Source organism: Suricata suricatta, chromosome 17 (genome assembly GCF_006229205.1).
Source record: "Suricata suricatta isolate VVHF042 chromosome 17, meerkat_22Aug2017_6uvM2_HiC, whole genome shotgun sequence".
In the NCBI taxonomy this organism is placed as follows: domain Eukaryota; kingdom Metazoa; phylum Chordata; class Mammalia; order Carnivora; family Herpestidae; genus Suricata; species Suricata suricatta.
The window spans coordinates 16665217-16689277 of NC_043716.1; the positions used below are offsets into that span (position 1 = coordinate 16665217).

Sequence of the window (24061 nt, forward strand, 5' to 3'; positions counted from 1 at the left end):
GGTTTACCCCTGTGTTAAGAAAAACAAATCAAATTGTCTACAGAAGATTTAAATGAGTCGGGTGAGTTGGCAAGTGTGGTCTTTGACTTTGGTGTCTTACTGTTTTGTGACTTAGAAAACATAAATTATTTTGTGTGATTTAACCACCAAAACAAGTGTTTGCCTAACTTCATTGTTTTGCCTTATTTACTTCCTAGAAGCTTATTTTAGTGTTCCCCAGTTCTTTTTCTTTTTTAATGTGTATTTACTTGAGAGAGAGCATGAGGAGGGGAGAGGCAGAGAGAGAGGGAGAGAGAATCCCAAGCAGGCTCTACACTGTCTGCGCAGAGCTGGATGTGGGGCTCAAACTCATGAACTGTGAGATCATGACCTGAGCTGAAATCAAGAGTTGGATGTGCAGCCAACTGAGCCACCCAGATGCCTCAGTGTTCCCAGTTTTTTAAAGCTTTATTGAGTACTTAGCATGTGCAAGGGATCTTGCATAGTGTGAAAGTAAAAGGTAAATAAAAAAGAGAAGGGGATTCCAGTGCGTAATAGTTTCAGTACAGTGTGGCACAGAAGTGCTGTAGGGAATTAGGAGCTGCCAGAGAAGGCTTCCTGGAGGTGTAATATCTGATTTGAACCCTAGAAGATAAAAAGAATCCACTGGGTGAAGGAACAAGGGAAGGCCCAGCTTTTGTGGTTGTCGGTAGTGGCTCCAAAATGAATGGACACACACACACAGTGGAGAAAAGGGTGTATGGACTGTGTGGGAGCTAGCAGGTTAGTGAAGCTAGAGAAGGGGGCAGGGTTCTGGCCACAGGGGTCTTAACCTACAATACTGAGGAGTTTGAACTTTATCCTATAATGGATAGGGTAGAGGTGATACTGAAGGGCTTTGTATTAGGAGGGTGATATGATCAGAACTGTGTTTTAAATAACTCATTCTGCCAGTAGGGATTGGGGCTGGATTGAGGGAATCATGAAGGGCAGACCAGGAGGCCATTTACATCTTGATAAAAGATCTAAGTTCAAATCTGCCTTGCCCTTCTCTGCTTTACATGTTTGGTGAAGAGTATCTTGGTACAAAGCCGAATGGGCAGATGAAAAGAAATGATGAAAAACAGAATTAGAAGTGACAGCCTTTTCAGGGTTAATTTTAATATGACAGTTGCTGAAGCATGGCAGAGTCTGTAGCCTTTGCAAATTACATGCATATATTTCATTAGTTTGGATGTGGCCTGTGCAGAAATCCATTGGTGAGAACTAGGGAAGACTTTACAGGTGACGTTCACGTGTGGTCCTCTAGGGCCTGAAGACCTGTCACAACAGACCAGTGCACCTCCAGTTTTCTGCTTCTGTAAGGCTTTCCTCTGAGATTCCAAGGAAACAGGGAGGAAAGGAAGCAAGGAGCTCCACGGACTTAGTGGACATCCTGACATGTATACTCCGGTCTACAGGGAAGTGTGACAAAGCAGGAGCTAGGAAAATTTGCCATGCCAAGTGCTCTTGTAGATGGAAACAGTAGAGCAGCGTAACATTAAGCCTTGGGACTTCAAGAAGAGTACTTATATATTCAACCCTCAATTATTTTTTTAGTATTTCTCATCTTTTTTTTTTATGAAAAACTCCCTTCTGACCACTAGGAACCAAATAAAAGAATTTCTTTAGCATAAATGTATCCTCCTTATGTATAACAGAATTTCTGATTCTGTAGGCCTGAAGTGAGGTCTCAGAATTGTATTTCTTTGCTAATAGGTTCCCAGATGATACTGATGTTTGCTTCTGATCTGGGGACCACACTATGAGAATTTGTACTGTGTAGACATTAGAAATGTGACGCTCTCAAGCATTTAATAAAGTCCCATATATATGGTTCTCTGTGTAACCTTAGTGGAAATTAGTGATCTGGAAGTTCAGTAAGGCCAGCCCTAAACAGCTCTAATTTTGACTCAGTATTGACTGAGTGACTACTGTATGTGCAACTTCTATATTATAAAGCTACAAGGAGGGAAGAGATCCTATAATGGATCCTTATCTTGGTCCCTCTAATGAAAAAAATAAGAGGAGCACATGGCTGACTCAGTCACTAGATCATGTGACTCTTGATCTCAGGAATGTGAGTTCAAGTCCCACATTGGGCATAGAGCTTACTTTTTAAAAATTGGATGGGGGCGCCTTAGTGGCACAGTTGGTTAAGCGTCTGACTTGAGCTTAGGTCGTGATCTCATGATTTGTGAGTTTGATCCCTCCATCAGGCTCCATGCTGACAGCTTGGAGCCTGAAACCTGCTTCAGATTCTGTGTCTTCCTCTCTGTCTGCCCTTTTCCCACTCACACTTTGTGTCTGTCTGTCTGTCTGTCAAAAATAAACATTAAAGAAAAAAATTGAATATACAGATGGATAGATAAATAGAGAAAGAAAAGGAAAAGAGAAAAGAAAGAACTGGGACACCTCGCTGGGTCAGAAGAGTGTGCAACTCTTGTTTTGGGGTTGTGAGTTCAAGCTTTACCACTTTGGGTATAGAGATACTTAAATAAAACTTTAAAAAGGGACACCTGGGTGGCTCAGTTGGTTGAACATCTGACTTCAGCTCAGGTCATGATCTCACCATTTGTGTGTTCAAGCCTGGAGCCTACTTCAGATCCTGTGTCTCCCCCTCTCTCTTCCCCTCCCCTGCTCTTTCTCTGTCTCTCTCTCAAAAATAAACATTTAAAAAAATTTTTTTAATAAAATAAAACTTTAAAACGGGATGGAGGGGTTGCCTGGGTGGCTCAGTGGGTTAAGCATCTGACTCGGGCTCTGGTTATGATCTCACAGTTCATGGGTTCAAGCCCTGCGTCAGGCTCTGTGCTGAACCTGGAGCCTGCTTTAGATTCTCTGTCTCCCTCTCTCTCTCTCTCTGCCCCTCTGCCACTCATGCTCTGTCTCTCTCTCTGTCAAAAATAAATATTAGGGGCGCCTGGGTGGCTCAGTCAGTTAAGCCTCCGACTTTGGCTCAGGTCCGATCTCACGTTCATGGGTTCGAGCCCCGCATCAGGCTCTGCGCTGACAGCTAGCTCAGAGCCTGGAGCCTGCTTCTGGTTCTGTGTCTCCTTCTCTCTCTGCCCCTCCCCCTCTCATGCTCTGTCTCTCTCTGTATCAAAAATAAATAAAACATTAAAAATTTTTTTTAAAAAATAAATAAATATTAAAAAGAAAAAAACAGAGAACTGTCACATAAGGGAAAACGTGAGAAGTGCCAAAGGAGAAATAAAGCCTACAGCCCAGATGTCCAGGGGGTTCAGATAATCCATCAGGAAGAGCACATGGAGGAGCTGTACTCAGTTATCTGTTGCTGTGTAACAAACTAACCAAAACTCAGTGGCTTAAAACAGACACTGGTTATTCTCTCACAAGTCTGTGGGTGACTAAGCTCAGCTGGGTGGTTTTTCTGTTCAGCATCGTATTGTCTGGGACCACAGTCCTTTGGAGGCTCGACTAAGCTGGCATGATCTAAGACAGCTTGGTCACATAGCAGTAATTCATGCTGGCTTTTGGCTTGGAATTCAGAGGAAGCTATTAATTGGAGCACTTTAACTCTCCTGAGTGTGGCCTCTTGGCATGACAGCAGGGCGCTGAGATGGAACATTCCAAACGTGTAAAAATGGAATCTGCAGGTCTCTTAAGACCTGGCCTCGGAAATTACAATATAGTCACCTCTGCTGTGTTCTACTAGTCAACATGAGTCACAACTCAAGCCTAATTCAAGAGGAAGGAAGTGGCCTGCCTTTGGATGGTAGGAATAACAGAATTTGCAACCATCTTTAATCTATCTTTAATTAAGCCTTACAGGATTAATATGGCTTCACAAGCATAGTGTTCTAGGGGGAAAGGGCTCTAAGAAAGAAATAGCAGGTCTTCGATTTGACTTGGCGAAAGTGTACCCAAAAGGGTCCTGGGAAGGTACAACGGGACGGTGCTACACAGGGCTCTGAATAGCAGATGGAAGAGCCTACTTAGACTTATAGTGACAAACTTTGAAGACTAGAGGACCTGCCATGATAATAGTTTGAGGATTATTCTCAAGGCTCCAAATGACTTCTTTCTATCTTTCTCTTAAAGCTCAATGTTAAGAGCTCTGAATTTGGCTTCTCTTACTAAGATGTGGGAGTAGGTCCTTACTCTTTAGGTTATTGTAAATGATGCCAGGTTACCATCTTGAAAGATGAAAGAAAGAGCCCTAGCAGTGTTCGTAGCTGCAGGACCAGCCAACACAGGAGTCGGGACAAGCAGCACTGTGCCAGACCTACCTAAGCTTTTTGCTGCTGAATCCAAGGTTAGTACTTAGTCTTGCCCTTGTCTTTTCCCCACAGTAATCCTCCACTGAGTGAAGAGATGTTGCCTCCTGGGGAGTGGATGTGTCACCGGTGCACTGTTCGCCGAAAGGTAATAATGCCGCTCTCTGAAGGCTTTGCTCAGAATGCCAGATCTAGAGCACTGATATTCTAGAGCTAAGACGGCCTGGCCCTGAAGGCATTTTCGTCCCTTCTTCTTGTCTTTTCCAGCCCTGGAATCACCCTCACTCTCCCCATGGTGACTGTTTGGAATCCAGTAGGGCCTAAAATCCAAACATGGGCTGCTGAAATGGGCAGAAGAGGTGTGTTAATTTACTGAGCCATGTTCATTCACTAGTGACAGGAGTAGACCTGACGAGTTGTAGACCTCCTGAAAAGTGGTCTGAATGTGGCAGTTCTATCTATAACTGAAAGTAGCTGAAGAAAAGCATCATCCCAAGGCAAATAAGTTATTGGTGTCCAGAGGCTTGGCTGGGTGTGTGGGAGAGTACTCTGAAGCCTCTTGTACCAGGGTGCCTACTCTCTCTCTAGCTCCCCTTTCCTTGGCTTTGATAGTTCAGTGGTGGCTTTGAGAATATGATTTTCTATTTTGAGAACTTCTGCGGGGTGCGAAAAGGCTAAATTCCTCTTTATCAGAAAAGGAAGTTGGTATTTTTCCATTCAGATTATGAGAGACCCAATCCTCAAATTATAGGCTGTGAATTAGAGTCTGTCTATGAACTGTAAACCATCCTCTTCCCTCCCCCCACACTAATTACACGCCAAGCAATTTGCCTTTGTTGTGACATCACTTCTGCTTTCCTGGCCCCTGAACATGATGTCATAGCGAATGATGATTTCCTTGGTTGCAGAAACAGGATGAGATGATTCAGATTGAGGTTTATGTGTGTAACAGTTTTCAGCCTTTAAGAAAGTAAACAATTAGTTAGACTTCTATTTTTCATCATGTGCACAAGGGTTCTTAGTAAAAGGCAAGGCAAGACCAAGTCAGCCACTTAGCCCCAGCTATGGTTTGATGTCTTCTCAAGTCCACAAACCAGGCTGTCCTCAGCCTGACTACCTCTCAAGATCTCTTCCTGTGCAGCCCCAATTAGGTTAGAGCAGGGCCAGCCAGAAGCACCTGCCAGCCAGGAGGCCTTTCAGAAACCTGCCACTCAAGAAACTGGATGTAAGGTTCAGGAACAGCTGAAGGAGAAGTAAAGCCAGGAAAAGAGGGTGGAGAAGAGGAACTAACATTATTTTAGTGCCCATTGTATGCTGGGTATTTTACATGTTATCTCATTAAATCCATACAGCTATCTATGGGTGCTGGTGATAGTACCTCCATTTTAGGAAGGAAGAAACTGAGGCTTACAGATGTAGAATGAGGACTCAAAAGAATTGACGGAGCCAAGATTTGAGCCAAATTGTCTTACACCAAAGCTCTATTACTTCTCCATCAGTGTTTTAGAAACAGAGCTGCTTGGTGAGGATGATAGTAGCCTTTTTCTAACATAGTGTGCTTTCCCCGAAGTGCCACTGTGACAAGCTCTCAGATGTACCTTTTGTCTGCCAGTGCCAAGACTGCCTTTTCCACCACCACTAGCTCTGTTCCGCTTTGGCCTCCTGTAGCTATGCTTAAGTGGACTGAAATGATGCATCCTTTGGGCCTATGCATCAACCTTCAGTCTTAACTTTACAGACAGAGAAGTTCCTGCCCTCCAACCTGAGTCATGCAGGGTCATAAGGAATCAGTGGCAGAATTGGGACGGATCCCGGGTCTCCTGATTAGAGACCAGTGTTAAACCTTTATTTGACCACTCTTTGGAGTCCTAGAGGAAAATGTAACACCAGTTGTTCAGTCCTACTGAGTAAACATAGTCTTTTTCCATGTCTCCACATTCCCATTTGAAGAAGCGTCCTTTTCAGAGTTCTAATTGAACTTGAAACATCAAAAGGCACCATTCTCAGACACTGATTGTTGGGTGGCTACCTTCCACACACCACCCCACCGCCTTGCGGTGTAGTTACTCTCTGTGTCAGCACCCAACCTCCCTGAACAGGGACTTCTGCTTGCCTCTCTTACTTTGCTTTTGCAGACTTTACTTTGAGCACAATTCTTAAACCATTCAGGAGGTCACGATGCTCCATAGCAAACTACAGTGGTGTTGAGTCCTACTGTATTTTTCTCACCATTCTCAGCCAGCCTCACTAAATTTATTCTCGCTGTGGTAACATTTAATCCCTTTATCCCTGTACTTTGTATAGAGATGTCGCATGTCAAATGATGACTTCAAGTAAATGATGTGCGATAAATGTGTATAATTGTTTCTCACTTGCCCTGCTGTTTGGTGATTTCCTTGCTGCACAGTTTCACCAGCTTTAGTTTTAGTTCAGTTGTAGTTCAGTCAACTTGAACACACCAGTGTTCCAAGTGCCCCGGTGGATGAGTCTGTAACATGTTGGAGAATTTCATAATTTTGGCTAGTGGCCTTTGTAGTATCCATTGCTTTCTGTGTTGTGGTACTTTATGTGATGGGCCTACCTGTCCATTTGCACAGAAACGAGAGCAGAAAAAGGAGCTGGGACATGTCAATGGACTGGTGGACAAATCCGGCAAACGGACTACATCCCCCAGCAGTGATACTGACTTGTTGGACAGATCAGCCAGCAAAACTGAACTCAAGGCCATTGCCCACGCCCGGATCCTGGAGAGGAGAGCCAGCCGGCCTGGCACACCCACATCCAATGCCAGCACAGAGACCCCCACCTCTGAGCAGAATGACGTCGATGAGGACATCATTGATGTGGACGAGGAGCCGGTGGCAACAGAGCCGGACTATGTGCAGCCCCAGCTAAGGCGGCCCTTTGAGCTGCTGATTGCTGCCGCCATGGAGCGGAACCCCACCCAATTTCAGTTGCCCAATGAACTGACTTGTACCACTGCACTACCAGGTTAGCCGAAGTGTCATGTTCCCTCCCCCACCCCAGCTGCCCCAAAGGACTACTGTCCAGCCAGAGGGCAGTGCTGCCTGTGGGATCACCGGGTGGGTAGCCACTCTCATGTTCCTGTTCTTTGTTCTTCCTGGACATCTTTGAAGGTTTTAACCTTGACCGTGCTTATTCAATTTTCTATTTGCTGCCCTTCAAGGTATCACGTTTTTTTTTTAAAAAGCTTGAAATGAAAATTTTCCCTTCCACCCTGTCTGCCATTTGCCTGGTCTCCACCTTCTGTCCTCAGATAACCACTGTTTGCTTCTTACTATCTCCTAGAATTTCTCTGTGCATATATAAGCAAATATTATATGCTCAGTAATTTCCCTTTAAATGGCTTACTTGGTATACTGCTCTAGATCTTGCTTTTTTCACTTCACAATATGCTCTAGAGATCTTTCCATATGAATGTAGACAATCCTTAGTTTTTCTTAATGGTTGCATAATAGTCTACCTATAGATGTGCCGTAATTTATTTAACTGATTTCCTATTAATGGACATTCAGTTCGTTCCTAATTGTTTGTTATAGATAGTTCTTCAAATAATTTTGTAAATATATCATTGTGTACATGTGAGTGTATCTCTAAGGTAAATTCCTACTGTGAGAATTGCTGGGTTATAACTATGCATTTATAGTTTGATAAGATGTTACCAAATTGTCCCCCCCCCCTTTTTTTTTTTTTTGCCTTTAATCATGTCTTCTACTTGATACCACGAAGCTTCTAGATGTTATTTTCTTTTTTCCCAGAGAAAGTGAAACTGGCAGGCTTAAGAATCCTATTCAGTCAGCAGGATGTATATGGGATCAAAACTTTCCTGATTTCTATAAAAATGCAGTAAAGTTCTAGTTTCTTCTTCAGCCACCTCCAGAACAGTCTTTGTTGACCATTTGACTCAGGCATGTGTATTTCTTAGGTTGCAGTATCTAACAACCTGTGTTTCTGCCACAGAACAGGTGATTTCAGACCATGGTTCTGATTTATGTCTCAGTATTCCTTTTCCTCCCTTCCTATTCTTTTTCTCATTTGAAACCAGCGCAGGGGGTCTCAGAGAGGGACCCATGTCTAGGCCGTGGCACATGCTTTTACTGAGATCTATTCCTTTCACTTACTGTTGTTTTCATATCCCAGACTAGGAACTCTGCATCCAGGAAAGTTCAGTATCATCAATTTCTCTTCTAGGTTCTAGCAAGAGGAGAAGAAAGGAGGAAACCACGGGGAAAAACGTTAAGAAGACACAGCACGAGTTAGATCACAATGGTCTTGTCCCCTTACCAGTCAAAGTATGCTTCACATGTAACAGGTAAGGACTCTCCCCATATTCAGCAAATGATGTTTTTTCTCTCTTCCATTGCCTCTCCCAAACCCTATCTGTTAAATGTGAATAACCCATTTTCTGATGGTACAAGTACAGAGTCTGAATGACCAATTGACCAGAGCCTTGACTGTTTTCACAGCAAATTCCCTTAAGTACTGTCGACCATGTTTGTAGAGGCTCAAATAGAAAGGATTGGACTTAAAACAGAAGTGTGAGATATTTGACTAGCTAGCAGGAGGAACCCTGGCCAGCAGGGACCCAGGTCCCTGGAAAGGGCAAATAACTTTTTAAATCACCAAAGATGAGTTTGAAAGCAGCACAAGTATCCATGGTAGCGAACATGCATCAGACTGGATGACTTCCAAAAGCCTCCAGGCTGCCCCAGTTGTAGCTTCCCTGAGACACTGGTTTCCCTCAAATAGGATCTCCTCAGTGACGGGAACCAGCTGCTTCAATTACTGAAGCTGGACTTACTGGCCTGGTGTCTTAGAAGGGCAGAATGGCAGGAGAAAATAGCCATCAAAAATAAATGTTCCCCAAAAAAAAGGAAGAAGAAAGAGATGTTCCATAACAAAAGCTCTAGGGAACCAGATAGTAGGGCAGAAAGAACTCTGAGCCAGGCCCAGACTGAGGCTGCAGTGCCTCTTGGGGACCCAAGGAATATTGTAGTTATTTGCTGAAGCCCCTCCCTTGAACTGTGCATACATGAATACGTTACAGAATCCTTTCCCAGCACAACTCTGCCTGTGTCATTTTTGCTGGTTGCCTCATGCAGAAGAGAAGTCTTTTCTTGCTGTAGTGTAAGACTCTAGAAATATGGCTAGAGAATTTTTTTTAATGAGGTCGTTACCTTCTTTTAAGAAGTAGAAAGATCAGAGCGGAATTGGCTTTCTTCCCCCTGTGGGCACTGAGCATTGATCATTCCTGCTCTGACAGCCACTTTAGCTATACTCCAAATAAACATTCACTTCCCCACAAGACACATTCCTCTTAGAAGAGAGAATAACAGAGAGCCTGGTGGTAGCCCCCAACTTCATTCATCTTCCTAATCGTGAGTGTAACTGATCACTAGGGAGGAGGCCCTGGGAGAACATTGTGAGGATTAAGGAGCCTTTAGCACAGTGCAGAGCTGGTTTGAATTCTCTCCCATCTTGCCACAGAAATGGCCTACATCTCTTTTTTCCAGGAGCTGCCGTGTGGCCCCTCTCATCCAGTGTGACTATTGCCCCCTCCTGTTCCACATGGACTGCCTCGAGCCACCGCTCACTGCCATGCCCCTGGGCAGATGGATGTGTCCGAATCACATCGAACATGTGGTGGTAAGCACAGCATTGTCCCTTTTCTCTCTGGGCACCTGGGGCATGGCCTTATTCAGTAGAAAGCATAGTAGGTCAGCTTTGTACCAGAGTTCACTGTATAATCTCTCAGCTACAGATTTCTGCAGACCATCCTACTCAGTTCCAATCATTTTGACATGTCCCAGCTGTGTGTTTTGCAATTTCCCACAATGCCTTGTTTTAGCTGTACAGGCAGACTTGGTTGTTTGTAATAAATTTCTTCCACAGTGAATTGAGCAGTTGATGTTAATAGCCATGAAGGGGGAATATATTGGATCCATCTCATGGGAAGAAATGCTCTCATGGTAGTTGTCTCTGTATTTTCCTGCCTCTTATTTTTAGAGGGAGCAAACAAGAAATTCTAAAACATTTATTCTCATATCTCAGGAATGACATGCACTCAACTCCCAGTAACTTGGGAGAATTGAAGGATTGACATAGATAACAGGGTTCCAAACAGCCAGCTACCACACGAGGGTTTTCCCCTTCTCTTTAATGTTTGACCCCCACCTTAACATGGAACATAATAGGTATTCAGTAAGTAAGTTGAACGAATGAATGGTGTGAGGGTCCTTTTATCTTATCTCCCGGGAGTCGTGGGTACATTTTCCAGACACTTCCTGGGGCTAAAACAGAATGGTAGTTTGCTATCTCCAAAAGAGGCTTAGGCTTAGGCCCTTTTCTGCTGGGCACTAAGATCAGTCGTTTACAAGGCTGAACGGGTGAGGGCTTCAGAAGAGCAGCTCCCTTCTAAGAGCAGCCTTTACAGATTAAAAAGATGATTGCTTAAGACATCGTCTATGAGATGGTAATGACCACGGAATGTCTCTTGACCCTCAGCATGACAGCATGCTTCTCACGTTGCCCTGAGGAACCGCAGTTACAGACTGGCACAGACGGGGCAAAAGTGTTTGCTTTGGCCTCTTCATTCGGCTAACACTGCTCGGAAAGGGTTATGTAGGGGGAAGCTTCTCTCCAAGCTCAGTTATGAGTGTTTCATTTTGCCTCCTGCTATAAACCAGAAGAACTCTGCTATCAGTGATATGCTCAAATATTAACTTAAAGAGCAGCTTCCCAACAGATGAAAAATTATTAATTAGATAATCTTTTTCATTTAGCCACTTAGGGATTTTTCCTACTTTACCAATCATCAAACTTCCGAGCAGATCTTTTCTCTTGAATTAAAGTGTAGAGAGCCAGACATAGAAAAAGATAAGTGACATCATTTTTATATGCCTTCTGTATGCTGTTGTGCAAAATTCTTTCTTCTCTCCCTTTGGCCTCTTAGAGCAGCCCAGGTTTTTCTCCTCCTCTAGAGCAGGACTATGATATCCAGAAGGGCTCCCTAATGTTCCCTGGCATCTTGGAAGAGGAATAGAGCAGGGCACTCAGGACTCTGGGACTGATCCCTGCTGTTAGCCAAGCTCCTTATATAGGAAACCATCCTGCTTCCTGTGGGAACAAGTGCCTTGCTAGAAAGGGAGTCTGGGTCTCGGGCCAAGGCCCGCACGTCCTCTGAAATCTGTGCTGTTAGAGTACCCTGGCAAAAGGTGGTCTGAGCTGTCAGGCTGGGTTTGAAGGGCACTTCTTGACTAATTTCCTATTTCCTGTCCCCCTCAAGCCTCTGTAGGGAATAGGAACATACAAGTTTTCCCTTGCTAGATCAGGCAGGGCTGAGGGAAAAAGTCTTATCCATGGTCCCTGGCCCTCTGACAGGGGTGTTGACGCACCAGCCCCTGACAGAAGGAACCTATTTGGCCAAGGGCTTCTATTTTTCAGACCTAGAGAATAGGTAGTTGGGAGGAGATGCCTTTGGAGGGTCAGTGTAAGAGTGTGTCTGCTTTGTCCCTAGCTGAACCAGAAGAATATGACACTGAGCAATCGGTGCCAGGTGTTTGACCGTTTCCAGGACACCATTTCGCAGCATGTGGTCAAAGTGGACTTCCTGAACCGAATCCACAAGAAGCACCCCCCTAACCGCCGAGTGCTCCAGTCAGTCAAAAGAAGAAGCTTGAAGGTGAGTCCCATCCTGGAGCAGGCAGGAGAGCGGGCTCTGATTGCTTTCATGGGATAGGCAGAGGATCATGGTCCCAAATTTACAGATACGGAGAGTGAAGCCCTGAGATTTGTCTGTGGAGTCTCAACAAGCAGTGAATGTGATCATACATTTTCAGAGGACGGTGACAGGATTATGAAGGCCAGACCCCAAACTCTGCAAGTCTCCAGTTCTTCTGATACATGCTCATTAGCCCCTTCTGCCAGACGGATGTGCTCTGCTATTGCCACCCCCTTGCTGGTACTCCTGCTATCTGTTCCTGGGAGGGGGCCCCTTGTCAAGAGCTGTCTGGTAGGGGGAAGGGGTGGTGACGAAGCAGAGGACCACGTGGAAAAGGAGGAGCTATCCCAGCAGTTAAATCTGTTTTTCCAAGCTGCTGCTAATATATAGCGAATATTCCAAATTATGGCCTTGCTGTAATAATACCTAACATTCTTATACACACTTCACAGTTGCTAGTGTGTCTGCTGCAATCAATAGAAAAAATTGCTTTATTGAAAAGCATTTGGTGGTGTTGAGGCTGTTTCTCAAAAGCCATTCAGTTCCCTCATTCATTTAACCTAGAGCCCAACACTGTGTGCCCACATAGAAGCTTGATTTTTCTCTTTTTGAAATAATCCTACACACAGGCAGTGCCATGTACCAGTGGAGACCAGCAGTTCTCAAATATGGCCACTTGGTGGCAGCCACACTTTAAATCACTCGCCCCACTCCTATCACTTCCAGTGGATGTCAGCGCTAGCAAGCTAGCAAGATGTTAACTGTTGGATATTGTATAACAGTTTCTTAAGTATGTAAATACTTATACTTCAGTGTAAACACTGGTTTCTAAAATTAAGGTGTTTTCAGTTGGGGGTATTATAAAGGTGGCATGCCTCATATCTTAATAAAACAGATCTGGAAGTAACCTTAACTGTGTAATTGACCATATCGATTTGGAAGAGAGCCTGGCGGCTGAAGTGAACAGTCCCAGGAGACCTCGAGAAAATTTTGTCATTTCACAATGCCCCCGCCCCCTTCAAAGGTTTCCCTATTTTTTTTCCATGTTTGTTTGTTTATTTTGAGAGAGGAAAGAGAGAGAGAGAGAAACAGAGCATAAGCAGGGGAGGGGCAGAGACAGGTGAGGGGGTGGAGAGAGCATGCCAAGCAGGCTCTGCACTGTCAGTGGAGAACCCGACGCGGGTTCATCTCATGAACCATAAGACCATGACCCGAGCTGAATTAAAGAGCCAGACGCTCAACTGGCCAAGCCACCCAGGTGCCCCAAGGTTTCCCTATTCTTTTTTTTTCTTTTTCAATTTTTTTTAATGTTTTTACTTTTATTTTTGAGAGAGAGAGAGAGAGACACAGAGTGTGAACAGGGGAGGGGCAGAGAGAAAGGAGACACAGAATCTGAAGGGGCGTCCAGGCTCTGAGCTGTCAACGCACAGCCTAATGTGGGGCTCAAACTCAAAGACTGCGAGATCATGACCTGAGCTGAAGTCAGACACTCAACCGACTGAGCCTCAGGTGCCCTGAGGTTTCCCTATTCTTAAGGAAAATCCAAGGGCACGAGTTGCCTGAAAAGCATTTTTTTTCTTCCAGTACAGACAGGTGTTTTTGTTATAGCACGGGGATAGGACCCGTGGGCAGAGAGAGCTGCCTGACGAACATTCTGTCCTGGACAATTTGAGAGTGAAGTGAGGACCGTGGCAGCAGAGGGCGGTGGTGGGCAGCACCCTCGCTCTGCTCTGAGCCATCCTCACCATTGCCATAGTGCAGTGCAGCAGAATTGGCTAAGAACTTTGTATTTGTGTCAAGAATTCCTCTTCCTGCTACCCCTTCACTCTTTGCCAAGGGGGGCAACCTTAGACTTACCTACCACTCCATTCTTCACCTCCCATTCCTGGCTGACTTGGGACAAGCCATGTCACCAGCCACCACTGTTAATGGTGCTGGTTCTCAATTCCATATCTCCTGCCTTTCTCCTCATGTCTAGATTCATATCTGCCTGCCCATCCCACAAACACCTCAGTCCCAACTTGCCTAAAACCAAAAGTCTTCTGACTCCAAATCTGCTCTTCCTCTTGTATTTCCTGTTTCAGTGAATGACTGCAATTATCGTCCAGTCCCTCTAGCCAAAATTCTGGGAACCATTTTCAGTTCTTCTTCTGTTATCCTCCATAAGGACTCAGTCACCAAATTTGTTCTCCAAATGTTTTCCAAATCCGTCAAGTGCTTCCACATCTCTTATGCCTTATATGCTGCTCCCCTACCCTTATTTCCCCTTTGTCTGCCTGAAAGTTCTCAACTTCCAAGTCTCAAATACTATCTTCCTATAAAATCTTCCCTAATCCCAAGTTCATGTCCCCCAGACGGAAATGAGCAAGCACTCTCCTCCACGTTTTTAGTAGCTCCTTAGCCATGTCTGTATTTTAAGGACCCCTTGCACTGTATTGTAATGTTTATCTCCCCAACTAGACTGTGAGCTCCTTGAGGGCAGAGCTTAAGTTTTATTCATCTTTGGATCTCTAGGACGTGGTACAGTGTCCAGACTCAGGAGGTACTCAATAAATGTTGGCTGAATGTATGAATGACTCTTGGCTTGTTGTGTGGCTCTTTCATCCTTACATGGCGTGATTTAGAATGTGTCTTCTGTCCTTGTACAACAAAGAGATCTTCAGTTTTCTCGTGAGTCATGAATGGATGGACGAGGAAACGGACATTGACTGAGTGCTTATTCACAAGCCAGACTTCATGCTGAACATTTCCACTGTGAATGTGACCTCCTTTGACTTTTTACCTCTCAGATACGGCTTACTCACCTCCCAAACTTGATGCTGAGCAGTAAGAGCCTGGAGAACACCACTCTGAAACTGTATCCAGCGTCAGCCTTAAAATTTTTTAGGCCAGAGCAATGGTTTCTGGCTTCTGTGGGCTGTAGACCTTAATGAAGAAGGTTGGGGGCAGGGGTGCATGCCTGCTGTTTCCAGCTCTGTGCCTTCTCAAGCTAATGAATTCGCGTTTGAGGCACTGAGCAGGTATAGCCCACTGAGCCTCCTTGTCTTAGTGGACACCGGAGTACACGATGATCCCGCAGACATCAGCACCACAGACAGAAGAGGCAGAATCAACTAGACATGTTGGCAATATCAACCTCTCCCTCCTTCTATCCCGAACAGGTTCCCGATGCTATAAAATCTCAGTACCAGTTTCCACCCCCTCTCATTGCACCCGCGGCCATTCGGGATGGGGAGCTGATCTGCAATGGGATCCCCGAGGAATCACAGACGCACCTTTTGAACTCTGAGCACTTAGCTACCCAGGCAGAGCAGCAAGAGGTGAGTGAAGGCAGGGCTGGGATTCCAAAGCCTATCTTCCTTCTTTCTCACCACAGCTGTTATTGGAAGTAGCCTCAGTGCCATTCCCATCCCCATCTTTTCCAACCCCACTGGTCCCCACCCTCACCCTTGGGGCAAGGCTTGCATATTTCAGAGAGAACCTCTGGCTGATAATTCTGAGGCAGATAGAAGAAGTACAGAGTCTGCTGCTCTCCATGTGTTTCTGCCATGTGCTGTGAGATGAATGGATCTCGCTTGTAGAAAGAGACCAGTAGATCCATAGAGAGATTAGGTGATAGTGCTGGACACCCAGCAGTTGCCTAGGGTACCTGCTGGATATCGGTTCACAAGGTGAGCTCTGCTGACCAGGGTGTTGCCTGCTGAGTGTACCAACAGGTCTTGCTTGGGATTGGAAATGGAATCCTATCTGAAGTCAAGCACACCTTTTCTGGGGGTTTGCGATGGGACCTTGAAAACAGTGTGTATCTGCTGTGCTATAGCCCTGGCCGCTGGGGCAGGAAGGACCAGCGCCTCCCAGGCCTCTCACCCTCCTCTCCTCTCCTTCCATTGCAGTGGCTCTGTAGTGTTGTTGCGCTCCAGTGCAGCATATTGAAACATTTATCTGCTAAGCAGATGCCTTCGCATTGGGACTCTGAACAGACAGAGAAGGCTGATATTAAGCCTGTTATTGTGACTGACAGCTCAATCACCACCTCCCTGCAAACAGCTGACAAGGCACCTACACCTTCCCACTGCCCCTTGTCCTGCCCCTCAGGGATTAGCACCCAGAATTCCCTGAGCTGCTCTCCACCCCACCAGCCCCCAGCCCTAGAGGACATCAGCTGCAGTTCCTGTGCGGAAAAATCCAAGAAAGCCCCCTGCGGGACTTCTAATGGGCCAGTGAGTGCAGAGGTGAAAGCCAATGGCCCACACCTCTACAGCAGCCCCACCGATTCCACGGACCCCCGGCGACTTCCAGGCGCCAACACCCCCTTACCAGGCCTCTCCCACCGGCAAGGCTGGCCCCGGCCCCTCACGCCACCAGCGGCTGGGGGGCTTCAGAACCACACCGTCGGCATCATTGTGAAGACAGAGAATGCCACTGGCCCCAGCTCTTGCCCCCAGAGGAGTTTGGTTCCCGTCCCAAGCCTACACCCTTCCATTCCCAGCTCTTGTGCCAGCATCGAGAACACCAGCACTTTGCAAAGAAAGACTGTCCAATCACAGATAGGACCTCCATTGACAGATTCAAGGCCACTGGGCTCACCCCCAAATGCCACCCGGGTGCTCACTCCCCCCCAAGCAGCAGGAGATGGTATCTTGGCCATAGGAGCCAACCAACGATTCTGCTCACCAGCGCCATCGTCAGGTGAGTGCTGCTCAGTCTGGGGGTGATTTGGAGTAATTTCATGCTCTGCCTGGCAGTTAAATTTCAACAAACATTTATATTCTGGTGCTTATTTCAGAGGACTTTGATCTCGGTATTATTTGTCCTCCCCCCATTTACATGATAGAAGAGAAAGCATGTATTAACTTGTCCCCTGTTTTACTGGCGGGATTGCCTGAATTCAGTTTAAGCGATTTCCTCTAGGTCACCTACCGAGACAGTGGCAGGCTCAGAAGCACAGCTGGGTCTCCTGACTCCACCTTCCTATACCCTTCAGGCCTAGTCTTCTGCTTGTTTTGTTCCACCACCTTAGAGGAAGGCACCATGCTTTCTGGAGCCCCTGTGGCCAGCCTGAGGTTCTAGATGATGGCCTCCGTGTTTCACGACCCACACCAGAGGAGCAGGTCACACCTGATCCAAATTCTCAGAGCCCACTCATTGGAAGGAGCTCCCATCCCAGGAAGGCAGGTTTAGAAAGCAACACTGCTTTTCAGGATAGCTGCAGAGTGGCATGCCTACAGAGGGTCATGCGGCCCAGAAGCTCGCCCTTTGGCCACATGCAGAAAGGCAGTCCCCTACACCCATACGTGGCCTCGTGTGGACCTGCTCTCTCAGCTGTCCCCAGTCAGCACTCCGGACCTCGAGATTGCTGACCCCAGCATCTGAACAGGTTTCAGATGCTGCTGGAGCCCCGTGTGGTCTCTCCCGTCTGAACTGAAGCTGGCCTCCTAGTCAGCTGGGAGTCTTGGTAACCAGGTGACTGTGGCTTCTCTGCATGGGGGCCCCTGGTCCCAGGATGGCCCCTACCCTCAGGCTCTTTTCCTGCCTCTGTTTACCTCTTTAACACCAGCCTGGATAGATCGTGCACCCTGTGAGTTAAACTTCAGGAGGCAGGAAATCTAGGGCCAGGCACCACTTGGTTGAATGACTGGAGGCAGCAGAGAGGTAGTCCTGGCCCAGAGAACAAAGCCACCCTGACACATTTCCCAGGCCAGTAGGTTTGGCTGGTGCTCCGTGCTCTGGAGATTCCTGCGTGCCCAGGTGCGTTGTCGTTCCATCCGCCCTTCCTCACCACACATTTTTAGCTCTAGGAGTTCCAGAGCCTATGGGGTGAGAATCGAGAAGGGAACATCACCTTGGGTCCGAAATCCAGACCTGTCTCAGCAGTGGGGGATTGGACCGGTGGGTTTCCCTCAGGCGACGTAAGTAACAGTCTTCCTGCTCCGTCCCCAGATGGCAAGGTCAGCCCCGGCACGTTATCCATAGGAAGCGCTTTAACCGTACCCTCTTTCCCAGCCAACTCTACTGCCATGGTGGACCTCACCAACTCACTGCGAGCATTTATGGATGTCAATGGAGGTGAGTGAGTTGAGCTGCTGCTCTACCACCAGCTGCTGCCTGAAGGCACGGTCCCTGCACAGCGTTCGAGCTCATTTCAGAAAGGAACAGAAGGGATGCCTGACCTTCAAAGGCTGGGGAGGCGGGTTAGGAACAAAAGCTCCCTCCCACCTCTGCCTTCTACACATGCTTGTACACAGAATCAAAGGTGAAGGGAGGGCAGGGCCAAGTTGAACACGTGAGAAGAGAATTCCTTGAGGCAGAATAAAACCAGGAGGGCCTTGTTCCCAAAGACAAAGAGAATGGTGGCAGAACTTGAACTTGACTTTTGAAGAGAGGGTGGCTAGAATATCTAAGCCTCCGTGTCCGACACCCCCACAGGCAGGCAGGTGGTTGGTTTATCATGCCCTACTTTTCCAGGACCACTTACCTTAAAATCAAGCTGCAAGGGGCATCCGCACACGCCCTTCCAGGGCCTGTCTCACTGCACATGGCCAATGAGATGCCAAATTCTGGATCCTGACCACTTTGCACTCTGCTGTTTGAGAAGAGTCACTTGGCTAGATTTTAGAAATGCTTAACTATTTGCTCTGTGACCCTTACGTATGTCCACGTTCCATTTCCTCCTCAGCTGCTTTTTAATCTTTCTTTTTGGTTAATAGAAATCGAGATAAATATGCTGGACGAGAAGCTGATCAAGTTTCTGGCCTTGCAGAGAATACATCAGCTTTTCCCCTCCCGGGCCCAAGCTTCACCGGGCAGTGTCGGGGCACATCCGCTGGCTTCTGGAGGGCACCACACAGAAGGTGCGCACGCACACACCTGCCGCCCAGCACACCATCGCATCTCCCCCCTGCGTGTGAGCAGCTGTCTCCCTCCTGAGGAGTCTCAGCTTTGAGTATCTCAGTGTTCCGTGTGGGCCTTTAGTGGGCCTAATAAAACACCATGGTTTCTTTTCCCCAGAAAGCTGGAACAAAATGGCAACCACAGCTTTCACATCAGACTCGGGGAAGTCTGTTGCAACTTCCATGCTCATCCACTTTGAGACACACAAAAGCAGCTATGAATGACTTTGGGTGTATGTGGTGTACTTTCTGCTGAACTTCTTCCAAATATTTGGGTTACAAAGGTTTCCCAGAAGGGAATATTTATTTAAAGTTCGAGGTGAGAAACAAAATAACAGTTGGTCTAGGGGCACCTGGGTGGCTCAGTCCATAGAGCCTACGACTCTTGATCTCAGGGTCATGAGTTCAAGCCCCATGTTGGGTGTGGAGCCTACATTAAAAAAATAATAGTAATAATGATAATAAATAAAGTAACATTTGGTCTAGTGTCCTGAAAATTTTTCCCAAGACGTTAACCGCTTTGAATAGTTCTGAGCGTTAACCCTCATTGAGCCTTACTAGTTGAAATTGTATAGTCTCCAGACCAGCGCCCTCAGCATCACCTGAGAGCTTGTTGGAACCGCAGAGCTCAGGCCCTACTTCTGACCCACAGTATCAGAATTTGCGTTTTGACAAGATCTCTAGTTGATTCGTATGGACATTAAAGTTCCAGAAACAGTGGTCTGTGCCTACTGTTGTTTTGCTTGGCCTCCCTGTGGTACCATCTGGTACATCCCCAATACACCAGTCAGCAGCCCAGGAACTTAAAGTACATTCATCCTTGAATTCTGTGACCACTTTCAAAGATGGCCCCTCTTACCCGTGTTGGAAATGCTGGGGCGGGAGAGTGTCACCCTGAAGCAGCCCAGTGTCCAAGGTGAGTTTTGAAAGATAACTCATGTAGTGGGCTTATTTCCGCTGGGCTGTGAGCCAAAGGTCCAGATCCTGTTGCTTTACATTTGGGTCCCAGGTTCTGAGTTTCTGAACAAGCCTATCTCTGTGTTTGTCTTGTAGTGCAAAGAAAGGAGGTACAGGCCCGAGCTGTGTTCTACCCTCTCTTGGGGTTGGGAGGAGCTGTGAACATGTGCTATCGAACCCTCTACATCGGGACAGGTGAGCCAGCTATGGGGGAGGGGCACCGGATCTGTTCTGCCCTAGCTACTAACACTCCTTCCCACAGAGGCCAGGAAGCGGTGAGGGAGACCCTCCCTCCGGCTGACTGGGGCTTAACCCAGCAGAGACCTAGGCAGGAGGGACTGAGAAAGGAGACTATCAGCGGCTTGTCTTCCCTGGCTCGAGCCCTTTAGCTTTGGGGCCCAGCGTGACATCAGGAGAGAGAGCCAGCCACTATGGCTGCACAGTGAGGCATTTTAAACAAGCAGATAAAGCCCAGAAGAGAGGGCACATGCTTTGTCCCTGGAGGTCTTTGCAAAAGCGATGGGGCTCACACGCTGTAACCTTTAGTTAGCCCCATATCTTGTGCAGAGGGACAGTCAAATTAGCCCTTGGCCTAGAGATCTCCTTTCTTTACGACAATCGGATTTATAAGCCCTGCACCCCGTGTTGTGCCTTCCTGGAAATAAGCCGTCCTCTTCAGGAGCTCGCTGGTCCTTTCTGGGCAGCAGCCACATGTTCGGAAGAAGGTCAGCTGGCAGGCACAGCTGTCCTTCACAAGGAAAGTGGAAGAGACCTCATTTTTTTGTTCAAAAATACAAGGAAGGGCCCCTGAACTAGCCTTCCCCTAAGGTCTTACCAGCGCCCGCCCAGAAGCTAACGCCCTGCCTCCCGCCTTCCCCGTGCATGCACCTTACAGTCTGTTCTCTGCCTGCCTTTGCCTCTACTCCTGCCACCCTGCAGGAGCTGACATGGACGTGTGCCTTACAAACTATGGTCACTGTAACTACGTGTCTGGGAAACACGCCTGCATATTCTATGATGAGGTAAGGGGCGGGGAAGGGGTGGGAGAGCTCTCACAGCCTGAGGCCTCTCCCGGCCACCAGGGTGCCCTGGGCGAGGGGAAGGGAGGTGGGGAGGTCTTTTCTTTACTCCCTGTGGTTCCTGGAGTAGAAGGGTCTTGGTGTGAAAGGGCATCCTGCCATAGCTACTGCTCCAGAGGAGCGTGCTGCCATTTCTCCTGAGGTTGGTCACAGGCTCAGCGGAGGGAGCCCACCCAGAAGGAGGGGAGGGGACCAGCATAGAAGGAAGCCAGGCCCTCTGTGGCAGCAAATAGCATTTCTACAGGAGCCAGGACCCAGGAGGCAGTGTAAAGGAGTGGTGGGAGAGCAGGGGGTGTGGGCCACTAGGAAGGCAGGCTTCCCTGAGGAGGTGAGTCTCGAGCCCCATTCTAAAGAAGAGAGGGAAGGGGGGCTTGACTGGGGAACAAAGAGAGGTCCCCAGGTAGAGCAGCACAGCCTTCTCCATATGTCCTCTCTCCCCTTAGCCCCAGGCCCCACGCAGCAGACCACACATCTTATCTTCCCTCCTCCTCCTCAGAATACCAAACATTATGAGCTGTTAAACTACAGTGAGCACGGGACAACGGTGGACAATGTGCTGTATTCATGTGACTTCTCTGAGAAGACCCCGCCAACCCCCCCAAGCAGTATTGTTGCCAAAGTGCAGAGTGTCATCAGTAAGTTGGAGCCTGTGGCCACCACAAAGCCAGCCATTTTGGGGCATGTTCTCTTAAGGCCCCCGTCAGGGTGGCTCTGGCTTCCTGCCGATGACCTGCTCTCTTGCCTTCCGGGTCCCGTTGGCCAGGCCCTCCTTGCTCATGGGCCCAGGGAAACCACAGAGAAGCGAGTGCTCTGCGCACACCTGCCTGGGGACTTCAGTCTTCCCTGGTCCTTTCCAGGTGTCCTTCAGCCCTAGTCACATGGCAGGATGGGGAGGTGCAGGGGCCCAGCCCTGGCAAACAGCCTTGGCTGGGTTGGCTGCTCACTGTTCCTCTCCCCGTGACCTGCCCCCCTTGTTCCCAGGGCGCCGCCGGCACCAGAAACAGGATGAAGAGCCAAGTGAGGAGGCAGCCATGATGAGCTCCCAGGCCCAGGGGCCGCAGCGGAGACCCTGCAACTGCAAAGCCAGCAGCTCAAGCTTGATTGGGGGCAGTGGGGCCGGCTGGGAGGGCACGGCCTTGCTGCACCACGGCAGCTACATCAAGCTGGGGTGCCTGCAGTTTGTCTTCAGCATCACTGAGTTTGCGACCAAACAGCCCAAAGGCGATGCTGGCCTGCTGCAGGATGGGGTCTTGGCCGAGAAGCTGTCTCTAAAGCCCCACCAGGGCCCCGTGCTGCGTTCCAACTCCGTTCCCTAGGACTGGCGGCTACCCCGTCGCCCGCCCGTCCGCCCGACCCAAGACTCCTGCAATGCAAAAATGTACACAAACCAAGCCCGGGTTTTTTCTATACTCCACCAGAAACCCTTCAACTACAATCTTTGCATGAAATGAAGAAAACCTTTTGACTGTTTTTTAAAAATCCTTTTTCTTTTCTCAAGTTCTAGGGGGCATTTGCACATATATTTGTACTCAACATTTCATGGGAAAGCGGCAGACCCGAGCTGAGGAACAGCGCGGGCAGGGAGGGGAAGGCCGATGGTCTGGACACTTCCTCCAACACCAAACTGTTCCCCACCCGCCTCCTGCTCCCTCCCCCTCGCCCGCCGTTGTAAAATAATCAGAAACTTGTTCTATTTTGTGGCAGTGACAATAGTTTTATATTAAAAGAAAAAAATACAGTTTTCATACAGCAAAATCTATACAATATCATTGTTTTATTTAATATAAAGATCGCTACCCACCCCACTTGCGTGGTTCCCACCCTCCAAGTTATTTTCCCTTTCTGCAGCGGTTGCACTACAGGTAGCTACTGTGTATTATGGACAAATGAGAAATGAATTCTTTTTCTGGCTGTCCATCTATTTTATTTCAAATAAGGAAAAGTGTATTTGGATTTTGTGTAAATACATCTAGTGATGACATTTTTTCAATGTTTTTAAAAACTGTACAGTACTACATGTGGTAGAGCGTTTTCTTCAAATTGTCTATTGTAGCAAAAACGTTTTTGTCGTAAACCTGTTTTGTCTCCTTTTTTTGTTCTCTTGCCACTTCTCTCCTGTTCCTCCCACCCCTGCCTCCCTCCTCTCCCCTCCCCCACCCCAAGTAGTACCAATGTACATAGTAATTGTAATGTTTTAGACTTTACAGAAACTTTCCTGTATTCTGTATATAAAAAAACAAAAATACTTCAAATTGATGTTTTCTGCCTGTCTGTCCTACCTGTCATTACCCTTAGAGGGGACCCTCCCCAGGATCCTGTTCCCAGTCTCATTGAATTAGTCTAATTTCCCAGACCTCAAGCCCCAAGGAAGTCAGGAGAGCAGAGGTGTTGGAAAAAAGTGAGCTTGAGATGGATGTGAGAAGATGGAGAGGTAGGGGTGCATCGGGCGGGCTGAGGCTGCTGTCTGGCTTTATGGATGACTTGAGAGAATCCCTTGATATGACCACACACTGCAAGAATCCAAGTGTGTGCAGGTCCCTGCTCCTGTTGACTCCAAAACCAAGATACTAAAACAGGAGCGGTCAGGAGACCTCAGCATTCTGGTCTAGAAGCTTTAACCTTGGGAGCTTGGGCTGCCTCTGCTTGCAGTTGTTTGCTATTGTATTTGATTCATCTCTTCTGGGAGAAGTCCACACCTGGTTTTCATCTCTTCTCTGTCAGCCTTAGCTGGGCACGCAGCAATTCATTCGTTCGAGTATCACTCGAGTCCCCTCCTCCGTGCATGGCTTTCGCTAGGATTTGGAGGGTTAGGGAACTCGATGTGAGCAATCACCAGGACAGATATGGCCCCGGCCTCTTGGAACATAGAATCTAGTGTGGAGCTGTGTGTCCATTCAGGTGCCTCTGGGGAGCATCATGGAGCAAAAGGAGAGATCCAGTCCCTAGACCCACTCAAGCCACAACTTACTAGCAATCATAACTTCTGTACAATTGCATCTTCTCATCGGAAGATGAATCTGCTGCATTACCTAAACTCTAAAGGGCTGGGAACCCTCTCATCAAACCTAGCTCCCATCCTTTTCCTCCTCTCAGGCTTTACATGGGAAACTTTATCCAGGATGTTTTTCCTGAACA

At 47.5% G+C, this 24061-nt stretch overlaps 1 protein-coding gene across 3 annotated transcripts in view; it reads left to right on the plus strand.

The window, feature by feature from the left end:
- PHF12 (PHD finger protein 12) overlaps positions 1 to 23178 on the plus strand; it is a 41251-nt gene extending 18073 nt beyond the window's left edge. For 2 of the 3 annotated variants that reach the window (XM_029927903.1, XM_029927902.1), the window contains exons 3-15: positions 4335 to 4407; positions 6857 to 7250; positions 8472 to 8592; positions 9794 to 9926; positions 11797 to 11961; positions 15162 to 15320; positions 15894 to 16689; positions 17941 to 18066; positions 18708 to 18851; positions 19944 to 20042; positions 20787 to 20869; positions 21423 to 21561; positions 21908 to 23178. In XM_029927903.1, coding sequence (XP_029783763.1) covers positions 4335 to 4407; positions 6857 to 7250; positions 8472 to 8592; positions 9794 to 9926; positions 11797 to 11961; positions 15162 to 15320; positions 15894 to 16689; positions 17941 to 18066; positions 18708 to 18851; positions 19944 to 20042; positions 20787 to 20869; positions 21423 to 21561; positions 21908 to 22242 — 2767 coding nt within the window. In that variant the 3' untranslated portion in view covers positions 22243 to 23178. Of the gene's footprint in view, positions 1 to 3429; positions 3758 to 4334; positions 4408 to 6856; positions 7251 to 8471; positions 8593 to 9793; positions 9927 to 11796; positions 11962 to 15161; positions 15321 to 15893; positions 16690 to 17940; positions 18067 to 18707; positions 18852 to 19943; positions 20043 to 20786; positions 20870 to 21422; positions 21562 to 21907 lie in introns of those variants that run through there. The other variant, XM_029927904.1, reaches the window with a different exon arrangement.
- The last annotated feature ends 883 nt before the right edge of the window (positions 23179 to 24061 follow it).